The sequence below is a fragment of the Suricata suricatta genome, chromosome X (assembly GCF_006229205.1).
Source record: "Suricata suricatta isolate VVHF042 chromosome X, meerkat_22Aug2017_6uvM2_HiC, whole genome shotgun sequence".
NCBI classification, from domain to species: domain Eukaryota; kingdom Metazoa; phylum Chordata; class Mammalia; order Carnivora; family Herpestidae; genus Suricata; species Suricata suricatta.
Genome location: NC_043717.1, coordinates 16,435,082 through 16,453,325, shown reverse-complemented (window position 1 = coordinate 16,453,325; position 18,244 = coordinate 16,435,082). Strand labels below are relative to the sequence as shown.

Here is an 18,244-nt window from a genome sequence, read left to right as displayed (position 1 = left end):
ACTGGAGGAGGTGATCTGGGTTCCAGTCCCTATGCTCACATTTTTTTGCAACACAGTTATGGGTAAATCACTTAATCCTTCTGAGTCTGAGTTTTGTCACTTGCAAATGTGGTTGTTATGAGGTTCGGAAGATATAATGTGGAATCTCCCTTGATAACTGTCTTCAAGGAAACTCAGAGCCTAGTGAGAACGTCAGTAATACATGTTTTCTCCTTTGAACATTGGTTATAGGCATTTGAACACTGGTTAGGCATACACTTTGGGACTAGCAATTATTTAGTGTCTTGGAAAACAAAGAATAGACTTAGAAAGTGTCAAGCCTTCTTACTCTGGGATTAGTGGGTCAGTGTTACTTGGTGGGACTCCCCTGCTCCCCCCGACCCCCACATAATTAACAAGGTTCCTTACATGCTGTCCCTCTGTCAAAAGTTCATTGGGATAAATATAATCTATATTGGAAATACCTTCTTAACGACTCAAGTCACATAATAAAAGTACGATGCAAAAGGAGACTGATTTCTTTCCTGGAATAATCTCCTAGAAGTGAAGTTACTAAACCTGGTTCTTGATAACATGTAACTAAATAATGCCCTTCAGAAAAGTGGTAACAGTTTGCACTCTTCTACAATACTCAATACTCAGGATATTCCTGATTACCAGCTTGATTCATTTTTTACTATCTTCCATAAGTTAATAACTTACAATCCACAAGATTCATCTATTTTCCTCCCTCACATAGTATACTCTTGTCCACATGTGCACGATAGGATGGCAGAGACTGAGTGTTTAAGTGTACCTTCAATGGCTTATTGCTACTCTTAGGATAAATCCAAACTCTTCAGTAGTTTACATGCTCTGGGTGAAGTGGCTTCTTCTTCCTTTTCCAGCCTCATCTCTCACTACCAACTTCATTCTTGAATAGACCACCTGTTTCTCATGTTTAGATTTTTGACTGGAGCACTAGATTCTCTAGGTATCTTGGTGTTCAGACAGCATTTCTGACTGGTGAGAGCAAAAGTGGTCCCCTTCATACAGCTAAGATTCAGACTGACTATGAATGTTTCCGGCATATATAATCATTTGATTTGTCAGTCACTTAGAGGAGTAGGTTTTGAGACAGGCACTATTCTCTTAGAGGGGAAGAGGCTTGGAGAGGGTAGAGAATGAGTATCTAGGAGTGCTAACTGCTCTCCTACTTTAACCCAAATACATGAAAATATTTTTCTATACTCTAATATTATGACAGCTATAGAATAAGTAAGCAGAAGATTTAAAATATTTGCTCAGAAAAGTAATTCAAGTATAAATTATTACATCTTTCACACCTTGCATACCTAGATGATACGCCTTCTACCATGTGACAGATTAAAAGTTTTTGATACTCTGATCACCAAGCAGAGTTATTGAAATTACTTAAAAATTTGTAATCCATGATTTTCAAGGGCTCCTAGTAAGAAGCTACAGTTACATTGGCACAACAATATTCCCTTTTAGTCAAAATGACATACAATGGGTTGATTTTGTTAAGTGAATGTTCTGGTTAATAAGATTCTCAGACTCTGCTCTCTCAACTGCTACTGTCCTACTTTTTCATCATCCACCTGGCCTGGGTATAATGCCTTCGACTTTGGCCTCCTACCTCTTCATCAGTGCTATGCAACAGAGGGATCCGACAAGCCAATCTCATCATTTCCGTCCCCAGCTCAAAATTCTTCAGTAGTTTTTTTTTTCATGGCAAGAAAGAGCCTAAGTACTTTATTTTGAAACTCTTTATCCTAAGCCCTGCCTAACCCTCTAAGCCGATCTACTGCCCCCTCCTCATGTGCTTTCCCTGTTTTTAGTGAACTGGTAATTCTGAGCATCACGAAGTCCCTGGAACATAGCATATTGTCACACACTTGTGGTGTGCCTCCGTATACCTTCTCCCCATAATACTGCTACTGGTCTTTTACTCCTCACGCAAACACTCCCCAGAAAGGTAAGGCCGTCCCCCTCCCATTTTCCTCCTACACTTCTTATACCCACCCATTACAACAATCAATTTACATCGGAAGTCTCGGTGTTTCTTTCTCTTCATATAATAATGTGCTATCTATGTGTTCTCAGTTTTACCCCGCGTACCAGGCTCCAAGTCTAGTAGGTCACAGATGCTCACTTTTAAATGAAATCATAAATATATTAAAAATCCTATCTTTAATATTGAATATTATAGCTATCCATTTACTGTTTATTATTAGAGGTGATTAATCAACTAATTAGTTATTATTCTCCATCAATTTGAGCATATTATTTCATTAAAAAATCGAACCTGGTGCATATAAACTCAATGAACGGGAGAACTGAAGAACAAATCAAGGTTTTTCAAAAATTTTTTAAACTTAGGATCTTCTGTGAAAATCTGGCAATACGATAAAGATAAAATATCTGGAATTTATCCTCAAAGAGTCATTTGCCAGTCTCCCAATTAAAGCCATAGCACGGCATCTTTGAAATTTTACTTACATGGTATAGGGTGCTCTCTGGCACAGGCGTGCCCATGATGTCTTGTCTCAGTGCATCCATTTGCAAACTAGGTAGCAATGAATAGTGAGTCGGGCTATTACTCTTATCACTCTTCTTTTTGGACTTCTTCCCTGTGTCTTTTTTGCTGTTTCTCTGAAACATGTATTCTTCTTGAGCAATTTTTTCATTGCTCATATATCGGAGTAGAGAGTTTTCTATATAAAAAGAGATAAATACACCAATATAAGTATGCAAATATTCCAAATTTACCATTCTCTCCTAATTGTGCTATTAGATCTCATTTCAGAAATCTAACTTGATTAATTTATAAAATACCTATGTACTGAAAATATAGAGAACCTTAATTATTTGAGATCATAGGGCAATACGAAATAGACTATAGATGATTTCTCTAGGTTTTATCTCTGGATCAACTATATGAGAATCACTGTGAAACTTGAATCAGAAGTTCTGGGTGTGTGGCTCATAAAATTTTTAACAAGTTCCCCCTGGGGGATTCTCCTAAAATCCATGACAAACACTGACCTCTAGCAGACTAGGTAGCATTCTTGGACAAGTTAAAGCCCACATTTTGAACCAAGAATCAGGAAACTCAGTTCATAAAATCTATGCTTAAACTGATAGCCAGCACTTAGAACTTCATAAGGCACCCCCCCAAGATATCACTATCATATGAAGTGCCAAAACAGTGACTCAAAAATGGCATATGATAAGTGTTTCTTTTTTATTTTTTCTTGATTAATTCTATAAAACAAATGAAGTTAGAAACTAAAGTTTGGAAAATGGAATGAATACAGATATGTGAAGGAAACTTAAATGTTCCTGTATTCACCAACGTTTTTTGAAATGCTCACTCTGTGAAACCACTGTCAAGTAGATAGATATTCATGCTTGGTTATCCCTGTGTAGTAAATCCTGCACAGTAACTGTTCAACAGGCAAATGGGTTCAATATTTGTGAAGGAAACGTAGTGAGCTGATATTCTATGAATAGTTTTTTGCTTTATTTTATATTTTATATACAGCTTTATAGCTCTCTATTTCAGAAAGTGGAAGTAGCCCACCATATCCACAGTTGTTCGAATCCCACTTAGTAGTGAGACTTTCAGTGGCTCTCTTTACGGCTCACCTCAATAGCAGGATAAGTGAACATAAAAACTTACTTTTGGTAGATACTTCAAGTGTAGCCCACCCCCAAGTAAGAAGATAACCCTGAACAGCAAACAGAAGAGAAAAAAAGCAAAGCATTTTTTTCCATTTCTATATGGTTTTCATTAGAGTCAGTGGCCCAGTTTCCATTAGTAAACTCATGTATGGCAATGCTCATTTTAAGGTTTTACTAATACAAAAAGTAATGAGGTTGTGTTGCGGACCAATGGGGACTGATTACAAACTCTTCCTATTCACTGAACTTAATTCTTTTATGCAGTTTCACACTTCTGACCTTGTTATCCAAATAGTAACTTTCAAATAACAATCAGATATTTATTTTTTAACACAGTGCTTATCTACCCTGAATCCCATAAGAGACATTCAGAGAAGATATCTATTTAATAATATATCAAGATAGTCAAATGCTCGTCTGAGTTGGTTTGCGTGTATCATAAAGTCAATGACAGAATGAAGTTTTCCACTGAAGCCATAACATCCTATTTAAAGAACATTGAAATTTGCTTTTTGTTCCAATAACCCAGCCTACACTGAAATTCTAGAACACTTACCTCTTCTACTATCTCTCTTCATCTTATTTGGATCTTCATAGTCCCCCACCCAATTATATTCCACTGGCATAGATATAGGTCGTAGCTTGCCTAAACACAGAGAACAAAATTCACATCACATTGTTTTTCTTCCCCATGTCCGCTCAAACTTAACACTGATTTTTAGCTACACTCTGCAAAACACACTCACCCATATGCAACGTTATGGCTGGCATTTGTGTAGATGAAAAATGTGTGTTTTGAGCCAGAAGGTGAAACTGCCTGTGGCAAATGGCCAGATGATAATGCAATTTTAAAGCATTCTTTTATAAATAATTAAGAATAGCCTCGGTTTACTTTCTTAGGAGCCCTAGACTTTAAGCATATGGTCCTTTACAAAGAGTATCATTATTTTAGGGATTTTACTTCATTTTCTGTCTTGTTCTCCAATGCCCAACTGTCTATGTACATTTTGATAGTCAATCTCCAAGACAATAGCTCCTTGTATTTAACCTGCCTGCAAGGACATTAATCCACTGTTTCATGATGAAACACTATAATGCTAACTTTCCATTTTTGCTGGCTTCTAACTCCTGTCACAATAGATTTTGGATCCACCACTATGCTTCAGCAATATGGCTACTTTCCCTTTTATGGCCTATAGCTGGCTCTGTCCCCAAGCATCTCTTTTGCTATTGTGAACAAGTCTAGATTCCAGATCCAAGTAATCACTGCTTTGACCTATTCTGTTTCCCCTCTAGATCTATATTCTTACTAAACAGCATTTTACTTTAAGCAAGCAGAACTCATGGCACAGACTTCAAGCATAACTTTTTGGTGAGGCTTCAGGGTATTATTTTTGATCAACTTGAAATTCCTGAAGCACACAAGGGCCAAAGAGAATCATACATAAGTTTAAAAAGGATACCTAGTACAATGTGTGGCATACAATAATTGCTAAATAAACTTTAAAGAAAAGCAAAGACTCCACGAGTGACTATGATGATCATGACAATAGTACTAACTCATATATCAATATTGTCTAAAGTGGTTTTGTAAGTATTAAATTGTTTAATTCTCATACTTATGAGAAATATATTATCCTTCCCCTCATTTTACCAGATGAAGAAACTGAGACAGGTTATGTAACTGGCTGTAGGACACACAGTTGGGATGTATGCAGTGCCAGGGTTGGAACACAGGCACCTAAACACCACTTGTGCCATGATTCTTGGGGACTTCAATATTCACCCTCCAATACTCTGGTCACTGAGTTTTTCGAGGTTCTCTCCTCCCATTCCTGTGGTCATATGCTTAATCCTGTCATCTTAAAAGGCTGTAATTCCTTCAAATATCTCACTTTTCAACTACCACCTTCTGTATTTCTAGTGCATCCCTATAGCATTCCAAGTCCAAATATCCTCCTTAATCTACTGATCTCACCTTCCAACACCTCTTGGTCACTATATATCCTCTTCATTTCCCTCCCTGCCCAGCTAACTTTCAGGATCAATTACTATGACCATGTATTTTAAAAAATTCCATTAGGAGACTTCTACTTCTGTTCCGATGGAAAATGTAACCTTATGGATTTATATTATGTACAATGATAGAGTTTACCAGTATATTTTGCTAAGCTCCTGGAACTAGATATGGTAAAATTATTAAAGAGCCAAAAGATATAATGTTGATTTAATGGCCTCCTTTCAAAGTATGCAAATGACTTTATAAACAATCACCTAAGACTCCAAAATTCTCATGGAGTAGATCTCTGCACATTTACAAAGGGAAAGCTTAGGGAGACCTGATGCAGGTCAATATATTCCGTCCTCCTGGCATAAAGGTTGGGAAAGGTCTTCTTTTGTCATGTAGATTCAACTGCTTGGCAGATTCAATCTTCCAGATTTTCAATGTTCTGAATTCTATGTTTTCAAAACTACAACTTATTTCTTCAGAATTTGGTTTTTAAAATAAACTCAATTTCAGCATGTGCAGTGAAATTGAAGTAATCAACAGTTCTAACACTGTTGACCAAGAAAATCTTCTGGAAAGTGAATTATTCAATAAATAAGCAGTTGTATTACTTGCTCTATATCTTATTTTAAAGTAGTTTAATACTTTTCAAAGAATTGATTGGTTGGTTGAAGTCAAATACATATATGCACAGAAATAAGAAGAAACATACTTCATACACAGAATATGAAATACATAATAGTATTTGTTGTATTTTGGTTATCTTCTGTGAGATTCTCAAGGAGCTAAGTCACTGAGGTATGTAATTAAACCTTTGATATGTCTGGTTATATTATTAACCACACGAAAAAATCTGCAGAAGATTAAACACTTTCTAGTGATTTTTAAATAGAAGTATACTATATATTGCTAACATAAAATTGAGAAAAAGGTATTGAATTAAATAAAAAAACCCTCAAAATCTTCATTAAAATGTACTTTTGTAAGGTATCAGTCTTTGCTTTTACTAGTTATAAAGTTATAAATTTAGCACAGCAAGTAAAAAGTACCATTTTAAAAAGCATTATTTAATAATTAAGAAATCATATTCTTCTAAGTATTGCTCCTTTTATAACTTTTTTTATTGTGCTCCAACATTGAAACAGATTTAATAGAGGGTAACAGTCTTACATAAACAGCCATCCTTGGCAAATTGAAAAAGAGACAATGGCTTAAATTATTTCTAATTCCAAATACAGAGATCTTTGATTGCAGCTTAGAAATATTTGCCACTGCATATATATAGCAGTATTTTAATTTCACAAAACAGCAAAGTTCAAATTGAAAAAGAACTTTATGGCTTGTTGCTGTAGTGCCACCGGCTAAAACAAAAAAAATACTATAAGTATTATTGTTAGATTTAAATCAAATGTACTCTATTATTAATATATGCAAAGTATTTTTATGTTTGTATGACTTCTAAAGGCTTACTAAACACATTTGACTCATTCTTTATGTAACTGTACATAAGTTAATAAAACATCTCTGAAAAATAATCTGAACAATTTTAAGACATCTCTTTAGGTAGTGACACTTATATTTACTAATTCATGATGAAGATTAATAATTATAGCCAAGAATATAGTTAAAAAAAGATAAGAGCCCATTTAAAAATTTTGCTGACCACTTCCTCATAGAGTACTTTTTTTTATTCCTCTAAGAATAAAACACTTATTAATTGTAGAGTACATTTGACACCCTATCATAAGGTTTGTGATATTTCTGTGCTAGTGTCTCACAGTTAAACTATTTTGTTATGTGGCTTTCATATCTGTTGCACATCTGAAGCTTTCTAACTTGGGTTTCCAGAGAGGTGAGAATTGTGCACTGTGTACCTGTATTCTAAGAAATGTAGTAGAGTTGAAAGATCATTATTTTTGGATTTTGTTTGAATTTTATTCTGAAATTGATGGTAAGCAGTTTTTTATTATGAGCTATATTTAGCTGTAATTAAACACAAATAGAACACTAAATATAATTTTAAGAATACTGACAATGATGGAGTACTTCATAATGATCTAAAGTACTTGTTTTAAAATGAAATTGCTTTCTTTTAATACTACTGTACAGAATTGCTTGAAAATAAACTAAGTTCTTCCTTAGATAATAAAGCATATTTGGTGCTGTTGAAAATGCCATAATGCCCTTGGCAGAGCTAATTGCTCACACTCCTGGGCTTTTTCCTAGTGCTTTTGGTATATATGTATTATTATATATTATTATATTATATTATATCCGTCTGTTAGAGGATTTTCTACTTTTTGAAGAAACTAGGTCTAGGTATCTTTCTTATGAGTGCTCTTGGCAAATACTTTGACCCAGAGCAGGTACTGATTAAAGTTTTTTTTTGAATGTTTGAACGGAAGGATGTGAGACATTATGGATAACCGAAAGTACTGAGCTGTTCACTGGATCCTAGTCCCTCCTACTTACTCAAAGGTATCTCTTCAGCAATGCTCGTTTCTTTCTTTTACAGCATCAAATTTTCCCTTTCTATCCAATGATTTCAATTAGCAAAAAAATATACTATAATTTCTCTAATCTTTAAAAACCAAAAATGCCACCTCTCTTCAGCTGCAAACTACCACTCTACCACCTCATTTCTCTGCTCCCCTTTACAGAAAAACTCCTAAACACCTTGTTCATATTCTCAATCTCTTAATTCCTCTTGTTTCTTCAATAGCTTTATTGAGGTATGATTGACAAATAAAAATGTTATATATTAAGGCTGTAAATAATTTTTTAAGGTGTGTAGCGTGATGATTAAATATACATATATGATGTAAAATGATGACCACAATCTAGGTAACACATCCTTCACCTCACATGGTTACCATTTGTATGTGTAGTATATGTGTGGTGAGGACACGTGAGGACTACTCTCAAATTTCAAGTATAAAATGGAAAACAGTATTGAGGTTCCTCAAAAATACATAGAACTATCATGTGATCCAGCAACTGTACTTCTGGGAATATATCCAAAGAAAATATAATTAGTATCTTGAAGAAATGTATGAATTTCCATAACCATTGTTCACATAGCATTATTCATAATAGCAAAGATATGAAAACAATCTAAGTGTCCATTAATGGATGAATGGATAAATAAAATGTGGTATATGAATACAACAGTATTATTCAGCCATAAAAAAATGGAAATCTTAAATCTTCGAAGACATGAAGGAATCTAAAGGACATTATGCTAAGTGAAAAAAGCCAGACACAGAAAGACAAATATTGCAGGACCTCACATTTATGTGGAATTTCCTCCTCTCTATTGAACCTATTCTGATTAGGCTCTTGCCCCCCAAACTGTACCAAAACTGTTCTTGTCAAGGTCGCTAGCACTTTCATGTTGCTCAATCCAGTAGAGAATTCTTAGGACCCTTGACTTTTCTGATCTATCTGTAGCATTTGATACAGAGGATTACTCCCTTCTTGTAAAATTGTCTTCTGATGGCACCCAGGACTCTGTCCTCTGACGTTCCTCTTCTCTTCTCTTGCTAAATTCACACACATACACACCCTTGAGAGCTAAGCAAAAGTGTTATTTCTTCAGAGATATTCTCCTTGCCCTTACTCTTGGTTGGGTTTCTCTATATTTGTTCTCATTTTCTGTTGCAGTTTTTCTTCATAGAGTGCCAAGTATAGTCAAATAAGTATTTATTAAATCAGTTGCTTGAATTCTGCCCCTCTTCTAGAATGTAAATTTCACAAGGAAAATTTTCTGTTGTTTACTATGGTATATCCGGCCCACAGTACAGTGCCTTAATCATAGTAACTGTTCAATATTTAGTGACTGATAACTTGTTAAAAAGGAAACGGGTCATTCCACACACACTATCCTGAAAAGAGTGGGAGCTATACCATCAATTTTTATTTATTTTCATAGTTTCCTTCTCCTCCCTTCCTGTCAATTTTCCATTCCTCTTCCTGTCCTTTTTCCTTCTCTTCCCCTTCCTCCCTCCCTTGCTTCCTTCTAATGAGCGATGTCAACCTGACCAACCACCTTCATTTTTAACATATTAAGCCCTAGAGAGCTGTTTGGTAATCACGTCAGAACTAGAAGAGTCCTGCCTCCGGATATGTAGAAACATTCCCATATTAGGCTACCCATGACGTCTGTTGAAATACTACTGAATTGCTGCCTTTTTCAATTATATTTATCCCACCACATTTTAAATTATCTGTTCAAACTTGCTAAAATCATTAAATTTCAGGGTGATAAACAGCACCTGAGTAGCAATCTTCTCTCTTACAGTTACCAAAGAATTGGAAAAAAGGCTAAAGAGAAATTCCTCCTTTAGTCTTACAAACCCTTTAATGCTCACAAAAAAAGCTTTCTCTAAGGTCAAAGGAGACAAAATATATACACACACACACAAACATACACATCTGTTCTGAATATTTTAGCCAATATTTTGATGAAAATGAGTATAGTAAGGAATGTTAAGCTACAAGCATGCCACATACACCCATCAAACTCCCCACATACCAGACAGAAAAATTACTTTCAGATGGCTGACTGCATTCCTATGAAAACATCTCTAGGTAATTTAAGATAGACAATCACACATTTAAAGAGGAATAAAACAGAATTGAATGGAAAGTCAGTAATTTTTAAGAATAAAGGCAATGTATCTGGATCTAATAAAGTAAGTGAAAAAGGACACTTTGATCTTTAGGGTCATATTTTTAAAGTTTCATATTTGGATAAAAGAACTTGGGAAAAGGTTGGATTGTAAACACTGCAATGTGATGATTATTTAAGTATTGGCTTTAAAGCCTTATAACAATCTAAATCAAATACAAACCCATTATTATTAACTTGAAGTCTTTTCAGTTTCATTATTGGAGGACAAAAACAATTAAAACCTCATTTCAGAGAATAAGCTACATTTTATTTATAAATTTTCCTATTGCTTTCTAAAAGTGATCTAGACTTTAAATGGGAATTAATATAAAAATTATTGAAGGAGAAAATTTTAATTGTATCAAAAATTACATGGGACTTTTAACACTTGATTTCAAGGCTAATTATATTTTGAACCAAATTACCTTTAATAAACATTCTACCAAGAGAGTGACTGTGCAGTACACATTGGAGTTTGGAAAGACAGGGTTTTCTAAGTTGAAATGTTTGCCACTGTGCATAGAGTCAATTCTTCTATAGTAGAGGGATATGTGAGGACTAGGAAGGATTCAGATGGTTTAAATATAGTTTAAGTGGCAAAAGAATTCTGCGTCCTCCTCTGAAGGCTCTGGTGGGTGAAAAAATGGGCTATGTTAAACTACTCTTGCTCTGTGCTCTGCTCAGAATTAATACAGTAATGGACAAGAAAGATGACATGAGTATGTAAATATTATTCGGTTTAAAACATTCCATTTTAAACTTAAACAACTACAAATTAAAAAGCATTCTATTTATTTTATTTTTGTAGCTTCAAGTTTCTATTTAAATTCCACTTAAACATACTGTGTAATATTAGTCACTGTACTTAAAAAAACTTAGTAAAGCAGTATCTTGAAAATCTTTATCAACATATGGAAGAGAGTCCAACTTTTTTATGAAGAGTAAAAAAGACAATGATTAAGACTCATTGAAATAAACAGAATGACATCTTGTAATTCCTTTCATATATATTTCTCTTTGGGATTACATTACTCAGTGAAACTAGCAAGAAAGGGAGAGATGAAAATCTTAAGACACACCAAAGTGAATTTCTCAAGATTTAACTGGTAGTCTGTGTTGGAGTCAGCCATAAACATACTTAAAAAAGTTTTAATGTTTATTTTTGAGAGAGAGACAATGCAAGCAGGGGAGGGGTAGACGGAGAGGGAGACAAAGGCGTGGGGCAGAGAGAGAGGCAGATAGAAAACTCAAAGCAGGCTACAGGCTCTGAGCAGTCACCACAGAGCCCAACGTGGGGCTGTGAGATCATGACCTGAGCCGAAGTTGGACGCTGAACCGACTGAGTATACTTTTAACTTCCTATCAGTGCTCTCTTCACTACATGAGATTGCCTTTGTGATAAATTCAAGACATTGCATTATACAAAAATCCAATTCATTTTTCTTCAAAAATAATTTAATGACATGTATGATTACTGTTTTTGTTTAAGTGTCCTCTCTTTCAGTTTGCAAGTCTTGTAAAAAATTCTTAAAAGCTATGTGAAGACCTAATGGAGGATAAGAACCTAAAACTGTGGATATAACTTTTTATTTGCTTTCCATCACCTTGATGGAAAATACATTGTTGTCACATGATGTGGCAACTTATAAACTTAGAGACTTATAAAACAATGCTAGGTTACCATTATATATACTTTTAAATGGTTGTATATTGTCTTAATTATTTGCTCTAATGTCTCTAGTCATTAAGGTGATCAATGTACAATTTTTAGTCATCTCTTCTTTAAGAAGATAATGTAACAGCTGACATTTTCTACCCTCATCGAAGATCTATTTTCTCTAAGATTTCTGGTAAATTGTTTTGCAGTGATACAAGTAATTCTACAAGGAGCCTGGGGTATAGAACACCATGCACTGATCTTTTCAGTTAGTATTTATTACTGGAGTTTGGACTTTTATCACAAATAAGATTTACTCTAGAAAATGACTTTTCTGCAAGATAAAAATGAAGATAGCATTCAGCAATCTCACTGCTGGGGCAGGCTTCAATTGAAGAATAGAGGCTTTTCCAAATACTACTCTATTAAGTCAGCTGTTTGGAACTTAAAACACAAAGAGATTTTTATCATTGGTGTATGGGTCTTAAAATTTTTTTAGTATTTTTGAGAGAGAGAAAGAAAGACACAACACAAGTGGGGGAGGGGCAGAGAGAAAGGGAGACAGAATCTGAAGCAGGCTCCAGTCTCTGAGCTGTCAGCACAGACACAGGGCTTGACCCCACAAACTGGGAGGGAGATCATGACCTGAGCCTAACATAACATGAGACGCCTAACGGCCTGAGTCACCCAGGTGCCCTCGTATATGGGTCTTTAAGAGGAGCTACAAAAGAGTATTTCAGCATTTTCCAAGATATACTCTATAAAACATGAGTTCTATTGGGAGGTTAATGAGTATTTCGTGACCAAAACTGAAAAAGATTCAATGTATAAATACATTTGAGAAACAATAAGCTAATCTAAATTCAAAAAGACCTTCAAAGCCTTTAGTATGCTAATGTGGACTTATTAGTTGCCAAGAAGGAAATAAAACATTCAGAGCTTCTCAATCATATTTAACCAGATAACCTCTTTCTTTTATAAACATCCTCTTTCAGAACTAGAGATCTGAAGAACATATTTGGGAAAATGATGGATCCTTTAGCCACACTGTGATGTGAAAGCTAACACTAGCCACTCTATTTCAATTTGCCTTGCTGCCATTTATTACATTTTTTTCAATAGGGGAAAATGCATTTTGATTTCAACTACAGACAATGGGTCCCCTCTTGCTCCCAGGGAATGTCATGATTAGGTTTTCTGTTGTATAGCAGGGAAGATCAACCCCGACACTCACAACATTTTACTATTTCTGTCCAAGGAATATGCTAATTGTGAATAAATGTGGGTCTATATTTCAAGGGCAATAATTTGATTTTTTGAATTAAAAAAAAGGCAATTGGCCCTGTGTCATACAAGGGCTTTCTGATTTTCTAGTCATATATACCTACTTCTGTATTAAATCTGCCTGCAGCTGATTCTTAAGTTACTTAAGGGTTTCTTTTTCTTTTTTCTTTTTTTTTTTTTTTTTTTTTTTGCTAAGAGTGTCTTAAGAACATCACTGTTGCTATTGTGGACTGGTTCATTCTTTATTGCTGGGAGCTGTCCTGTTGTTTGTAGGGTGTGTAGTAGCATCCTGGGTCTCTACCCACTAGATGCCAGTAGCATTTCTAACCCCAGTTCTAACAACTACAAAGTAACTCCAAATTACCAAAAGTCCCCTGGCGGGCGATACCAAAGCAGCTGAAAATCACTGAGTTAGGTGGTTCCTATTCTTGGATTCCCATTTCGTCTTTAAGGGAAGCACTATTTCACCTTCATATCTTTTTGTCAATTAATTCATTTATAGAGTTACTTATTTCCTCTGATAGTTGTTGCATCAGCTTTGTTGACTTGGTTTGCTCATCTTTCCATTTTATCTACATATGGATTCTCTGGAACTTGGTTAAGAGTTCCTTTTTCTTAATCTGAGTATTTTATCCATTACCTGGCACTTTAATTTGTTCAGGCTCTTTTTTTTCTTGCCTTGTTTCATTTTTTTTTTTGAGAATCTCTAACTATTCTATTTATTTTATAAATTATTTTTGCTCTCCTTTTTCCCCATAGCAGTTAATCTTAAATTTCAAAAAAAAGGTATGCGGTTAGAACTGTCTTCAGAATTCTGATGTTGTAAGGTTAAATTTGGTCCTTCTGCCCAGAGTATGAGCTAGTGGTTTCCATAATGGAACTTAAAACACTTCGATCAGCAGTTTCTAGTGTTATTACCTATTCGAATGCTCTTCCTTCTGCTTTTCAAAACCAAACCAAAAGAAACAAACTCTATTCAAATTTTTTTAGTTTTTAAAAAAGTTTGTTTTATTTATTTTGAGAGAGGACAGAGAGAGAAAAGGGGAGAGAGAGAGAGAACACATAAGCAGGGGAGGGGCAGAGAGAGAGGGAGAGAGAGAACCCCAAACAGGCTCCACACTGCCAGTGCAGAGCCTGAAGCAGAGCTGGATCTCAACAACTGTTAGATCATGACCTGGGCTGAAATCAAGAGTTGGGTGCTTAACAAACTGAGCCACCCAAGCACCCCGTATTCATATTTCTTTTAATTGCTATGATTTAAATGGCTGGTTATTGGGTAGCTAGAGAAACCAAATTAAGGAAATACTTCTAGCCCTTTTGCCTTTTATTAAATCTCTGCACAGGGAGAAGTGTTAATTTGCTTGACAATCTTTGTAATATTTTATTTATGAGTAGGAGTAATAGATTATGGCATTTAGATACTATTTCTTGAGTATTTCTCATGTGACAAGAATAGTACTAAGTACCAGATATACATTATCTCATTTAATCCTCATAAAAATACCACAGGTAGTGTTTCAATCCCATTTTGCAGATAAGGAAAAATCATAGTGAGGCTAAGACTCAAGTTCAAGGTCGATCAGTTATTAAAGGCCAATCTGTGACACCAAATTCAGATCTATCTGACATCAAAACTCATGCTTTGCTATTTCTATCAGTAAAATTAAACAAATTAAGGAAGAGTGTTTTCCTTCACAAATAACTCTGATTTTTACATTAGGAAGAGATAATTTTCTATTTCTCTTCAAATACTGCTGATCTACAATTCTATCCATTACATGGTTCCTTATCACCATCAGCTTGATATTGAAAATGATTTTGTGAAGCTAATCAACATGCAGTCTTTATGAAATGTATGAAGTCCAAAGGAATAAGAATTCATATGAGTAGAGTATGCATCTCATATTTCTACACTTTTGATTCACTAATTTCTATTTCTGTAGTTAGTTCTGCCTTGGAAATGGTACATTTTACTTGAAAACAAACATTTCCTGTGGTGAGAATCTCAACTTCTTTTCTTTCTAGCATAGCTGATGATTGACAGCTGAACTTTTAACTGATTAGAAAGATAATTTACATTTGAGAGTCACAGGAAGGTGCAGGCCTATATTAAAAAATAAAGAAGTATGAATGTATTGTATATACATGATCCTTTAAGAAAATTTTTATTTATCATTTTTTAAACATATATTTATTTTTGAGAGAAAGAGATTGAGATTGTGTGAGCATGTGTGTGAGTGGGGGAAGGGCAGAGAGAGCAGGAGAGAGAGGGTCTCAAGCAGGCTCCATGCTCTGCTTGGAGCCTGACTCAGGGCTCGATTTCAGGACCATGAATGAGACCATGATCTGAGATGAAATCAAGAGTCAGACACTCAACCAAGTGAGCCACCCAGGGGCCCCAAGAAATGTTTTAAATAGTGTTGTTAATTATAATTTAGGTGACCAAAAGTTAGAATGATGTGGTATGACAAAGAGAAAGATGATGTTGAAGTATGATAAAAGACTCTGGAGCCTACAAATAATTTCTTTTCCTCACACTGACAAAATAGTTTATAGTGTTATTGCCCAAAGGTCCTTCAGCATGCTGTTGTAAGTCATTTCAGGCCCTTTGCTATTCATGTGGATAAGAGGGACATGGCAGTTAGTTTTCTCTTGACCCAACTACTTGAGTGGAAAATGTGCAGGTATGCTACAGAAATTAATTTTCGTCAGTGTACAATGTAAATAAATAACATTGATGAGGAGCCTTTCTAAAATAACAGCTTTGTACTCACTCATGTGTTTTTTGGGAGGTTCTGGATGCTCAATAAATCAGAAAAGGTCTGGGTTCCTTCAAGCCAATACTATTATGTGATATTATTGTAAAAAATATGTATTCCTCCTATTCTTATAAAATATGACCACTCACAGCCACAAAGGAACTCAGCCAATTGTGTCTACCTTTTAGCAGGTTTCTCTGCACAGGAATGTGGTGTGACGGACTAGCAAGGACAAAGAGTCCTGAAGAGCTGAAGGGAAAGCGGATGGGGACCATTACCATCCTGAAAAGGTGCCAAGCAATTGATCTCATCAAATTTGAACCTTTGCCTTTGAAGCATGAGCAGATAAGACCAAACAGTTAAAGTGATTTAATGCTGTCCTCTTTTCCCAGCTTTTAACTTTCATATTAAAGTTTTTTTTATAATTGAACTGTTTATTCACCCCATCTTATTCTTCAAATAATTTAAAATGTCTGATGTTACTATTACTTACTTGCTGAGATCTGTAAGTTATTTCAGTTTTTTATTCACCTTTATTGAGGTTCAATTCACAAATAAAAATAGTCAATATTTAAGGTATATAAAATGATTTGATATACATAGGAGTTTGAAATGATTACCACAATCAAGCTATTGTAACACATCTATCACTTCACATAGTTACTCTTTTTTTCTATGGGGTGGGAATACTTAGTATCTATTTTCTTCATAATACTAAAGCTTCTGTGCAACAGTGACAACAATGAAAATCAATACCTCACACATGCTAGGCACCTTTCTAGGTAACTTACAATGCATTGTTATGAAATTCTCACAAAGTATCTATGAGGTGGGTATTATCATCTTCATTTAACAAAGGAGAAAACTGAGACCAACATCCCCAAGCTCATACTAGAGTAATTAGATAAAAGACAGAATTACCAAGTAGGGCTGATATACAGCCAATGCTATTAACCACTTATGTAGGCTGCTTCCCCTACTGTTTCTGTGTTTCCAGAAATTATTTTCATATGTCTTTTCAGCAAAGTATAACCCATTTTATGTTCTCTGATTTAAAAAGGACATAACACATTATTACTAATTTTACCCCTCAATTTAGCTACCTTGTACTAAGGTCTGTTAGGGCCATTAAATATGAAACAGCATATTATACAAGAACATAAAAAAATCAGATCTACTTCTGCTTGCCTGAAATCAAATGCTTGAATTTGGAAGAAATAACACAATTTGTGGAAATTATTTCTCTATAATTTAGCAAGTTTCTTTCATCACATTTAGTTAGCTAGTATCACTGACAGAGTCCGCAAATATCCATTGGTCCTTAATCCAGGCTCTACCACTTACTAGTTCGGTCAGTTACTTAACCCATCAGTAAAATAAAGATTCTATTAGCAACTACCTCACTGGGTTATTGTAAGGATTAAATGGATCAATGCCTTTTAAAAAAAAATATTTGTTTATTTTTGAGAGACAGAGAGAGATAAAGCATCAATGAGGGAGGGGCAGACAGAGAGGGAGACACCCAAGTGTCCTGGGTCAATGCCTTTTAAATGTCTAGGTTTTAATACATTAAACCTCTAGTTATCTGGAACAACTTAAAGACTGTGTTAGAAGATCTGCACTGAAATACATCTGTAAGCATCTCCACTGAAGGTTCAGATTATATTTCATGTTCACAAGTTAAAAAGAATTTTGGATCAAAAGTAAAAGAACTTTTTTTTTTTTTTACTTTGTATCAATCTTTAAAGCATATATACATTTCTTTTCTCCTAGGTTGTTTATAAAAATATATCAAATATCTATAGGATATCTAAATTTTCTAAAATGTAAATAGTATTTTATGGGGAGAGATACAATTTCTGAAACATGATGACACTAGGTGGTTTAAACTGTACCCTGAAGGGGCGCCTGAGTGGCTCAGTCAGTTAAGTGTCCGATCGGCTTAGATTATGATCTCACAGTTTGTGTGTTCGAGCCCCGCATCAGGCTCTGTGCTGACAGCTCAGAGCCTGGAACCTGCTTCAGATTCTGTGTCTCCCGCTCTCTCTGCCCCTCCCCGATCATGCTCTGTCTCTCTGTCTCTCAAAAACAAATAAGTGTTAAAAAAAATTTAAAAAACCCTGTACCCTGAAGAGACTAACAATTCATAGCCATTCAAGTAAGAACCAAGTAACCCA

The 18,244-nt window shown here is 35.0% G+C and overlaps 1 protein-coding gene across 6 annotated transcripts in view; it reads right to left on the bottom strand.

Annotated features, from left to right (window-relative positions):
• CNKSR2 (connector enhancer of kinase suppressor of Ras 2) overlaps nt 1-18,244 on the bottom strand; it is a 289,714-nt gene that overhangs the window by 81,441 nt on the left and 190,029 nt on the right. For 4 of the 6 annotated variants that reach the window (XM_029930402.1, XM_029930398.1, XM_029930400.1 and 1 more), the window contains 2 exons: nt 4,244-4,333; nt 2,503-2,717 (listed from right to left, as the gene is read on the bottom strand). In XM_029930402.1, coding sequence (XP_029786262.1) covers nt 2,503-2,717; nt 4,244-4,333 — 305 coding nt within the window. The remainder of the gene's footprint in view (nt 1-2,502; nt 2,718-4,243; nt 4,334-18,244) is intronic. The other 2 variants (XM_029930399.1, XM_029930401.1) reach the window with 1 other exon arrangement.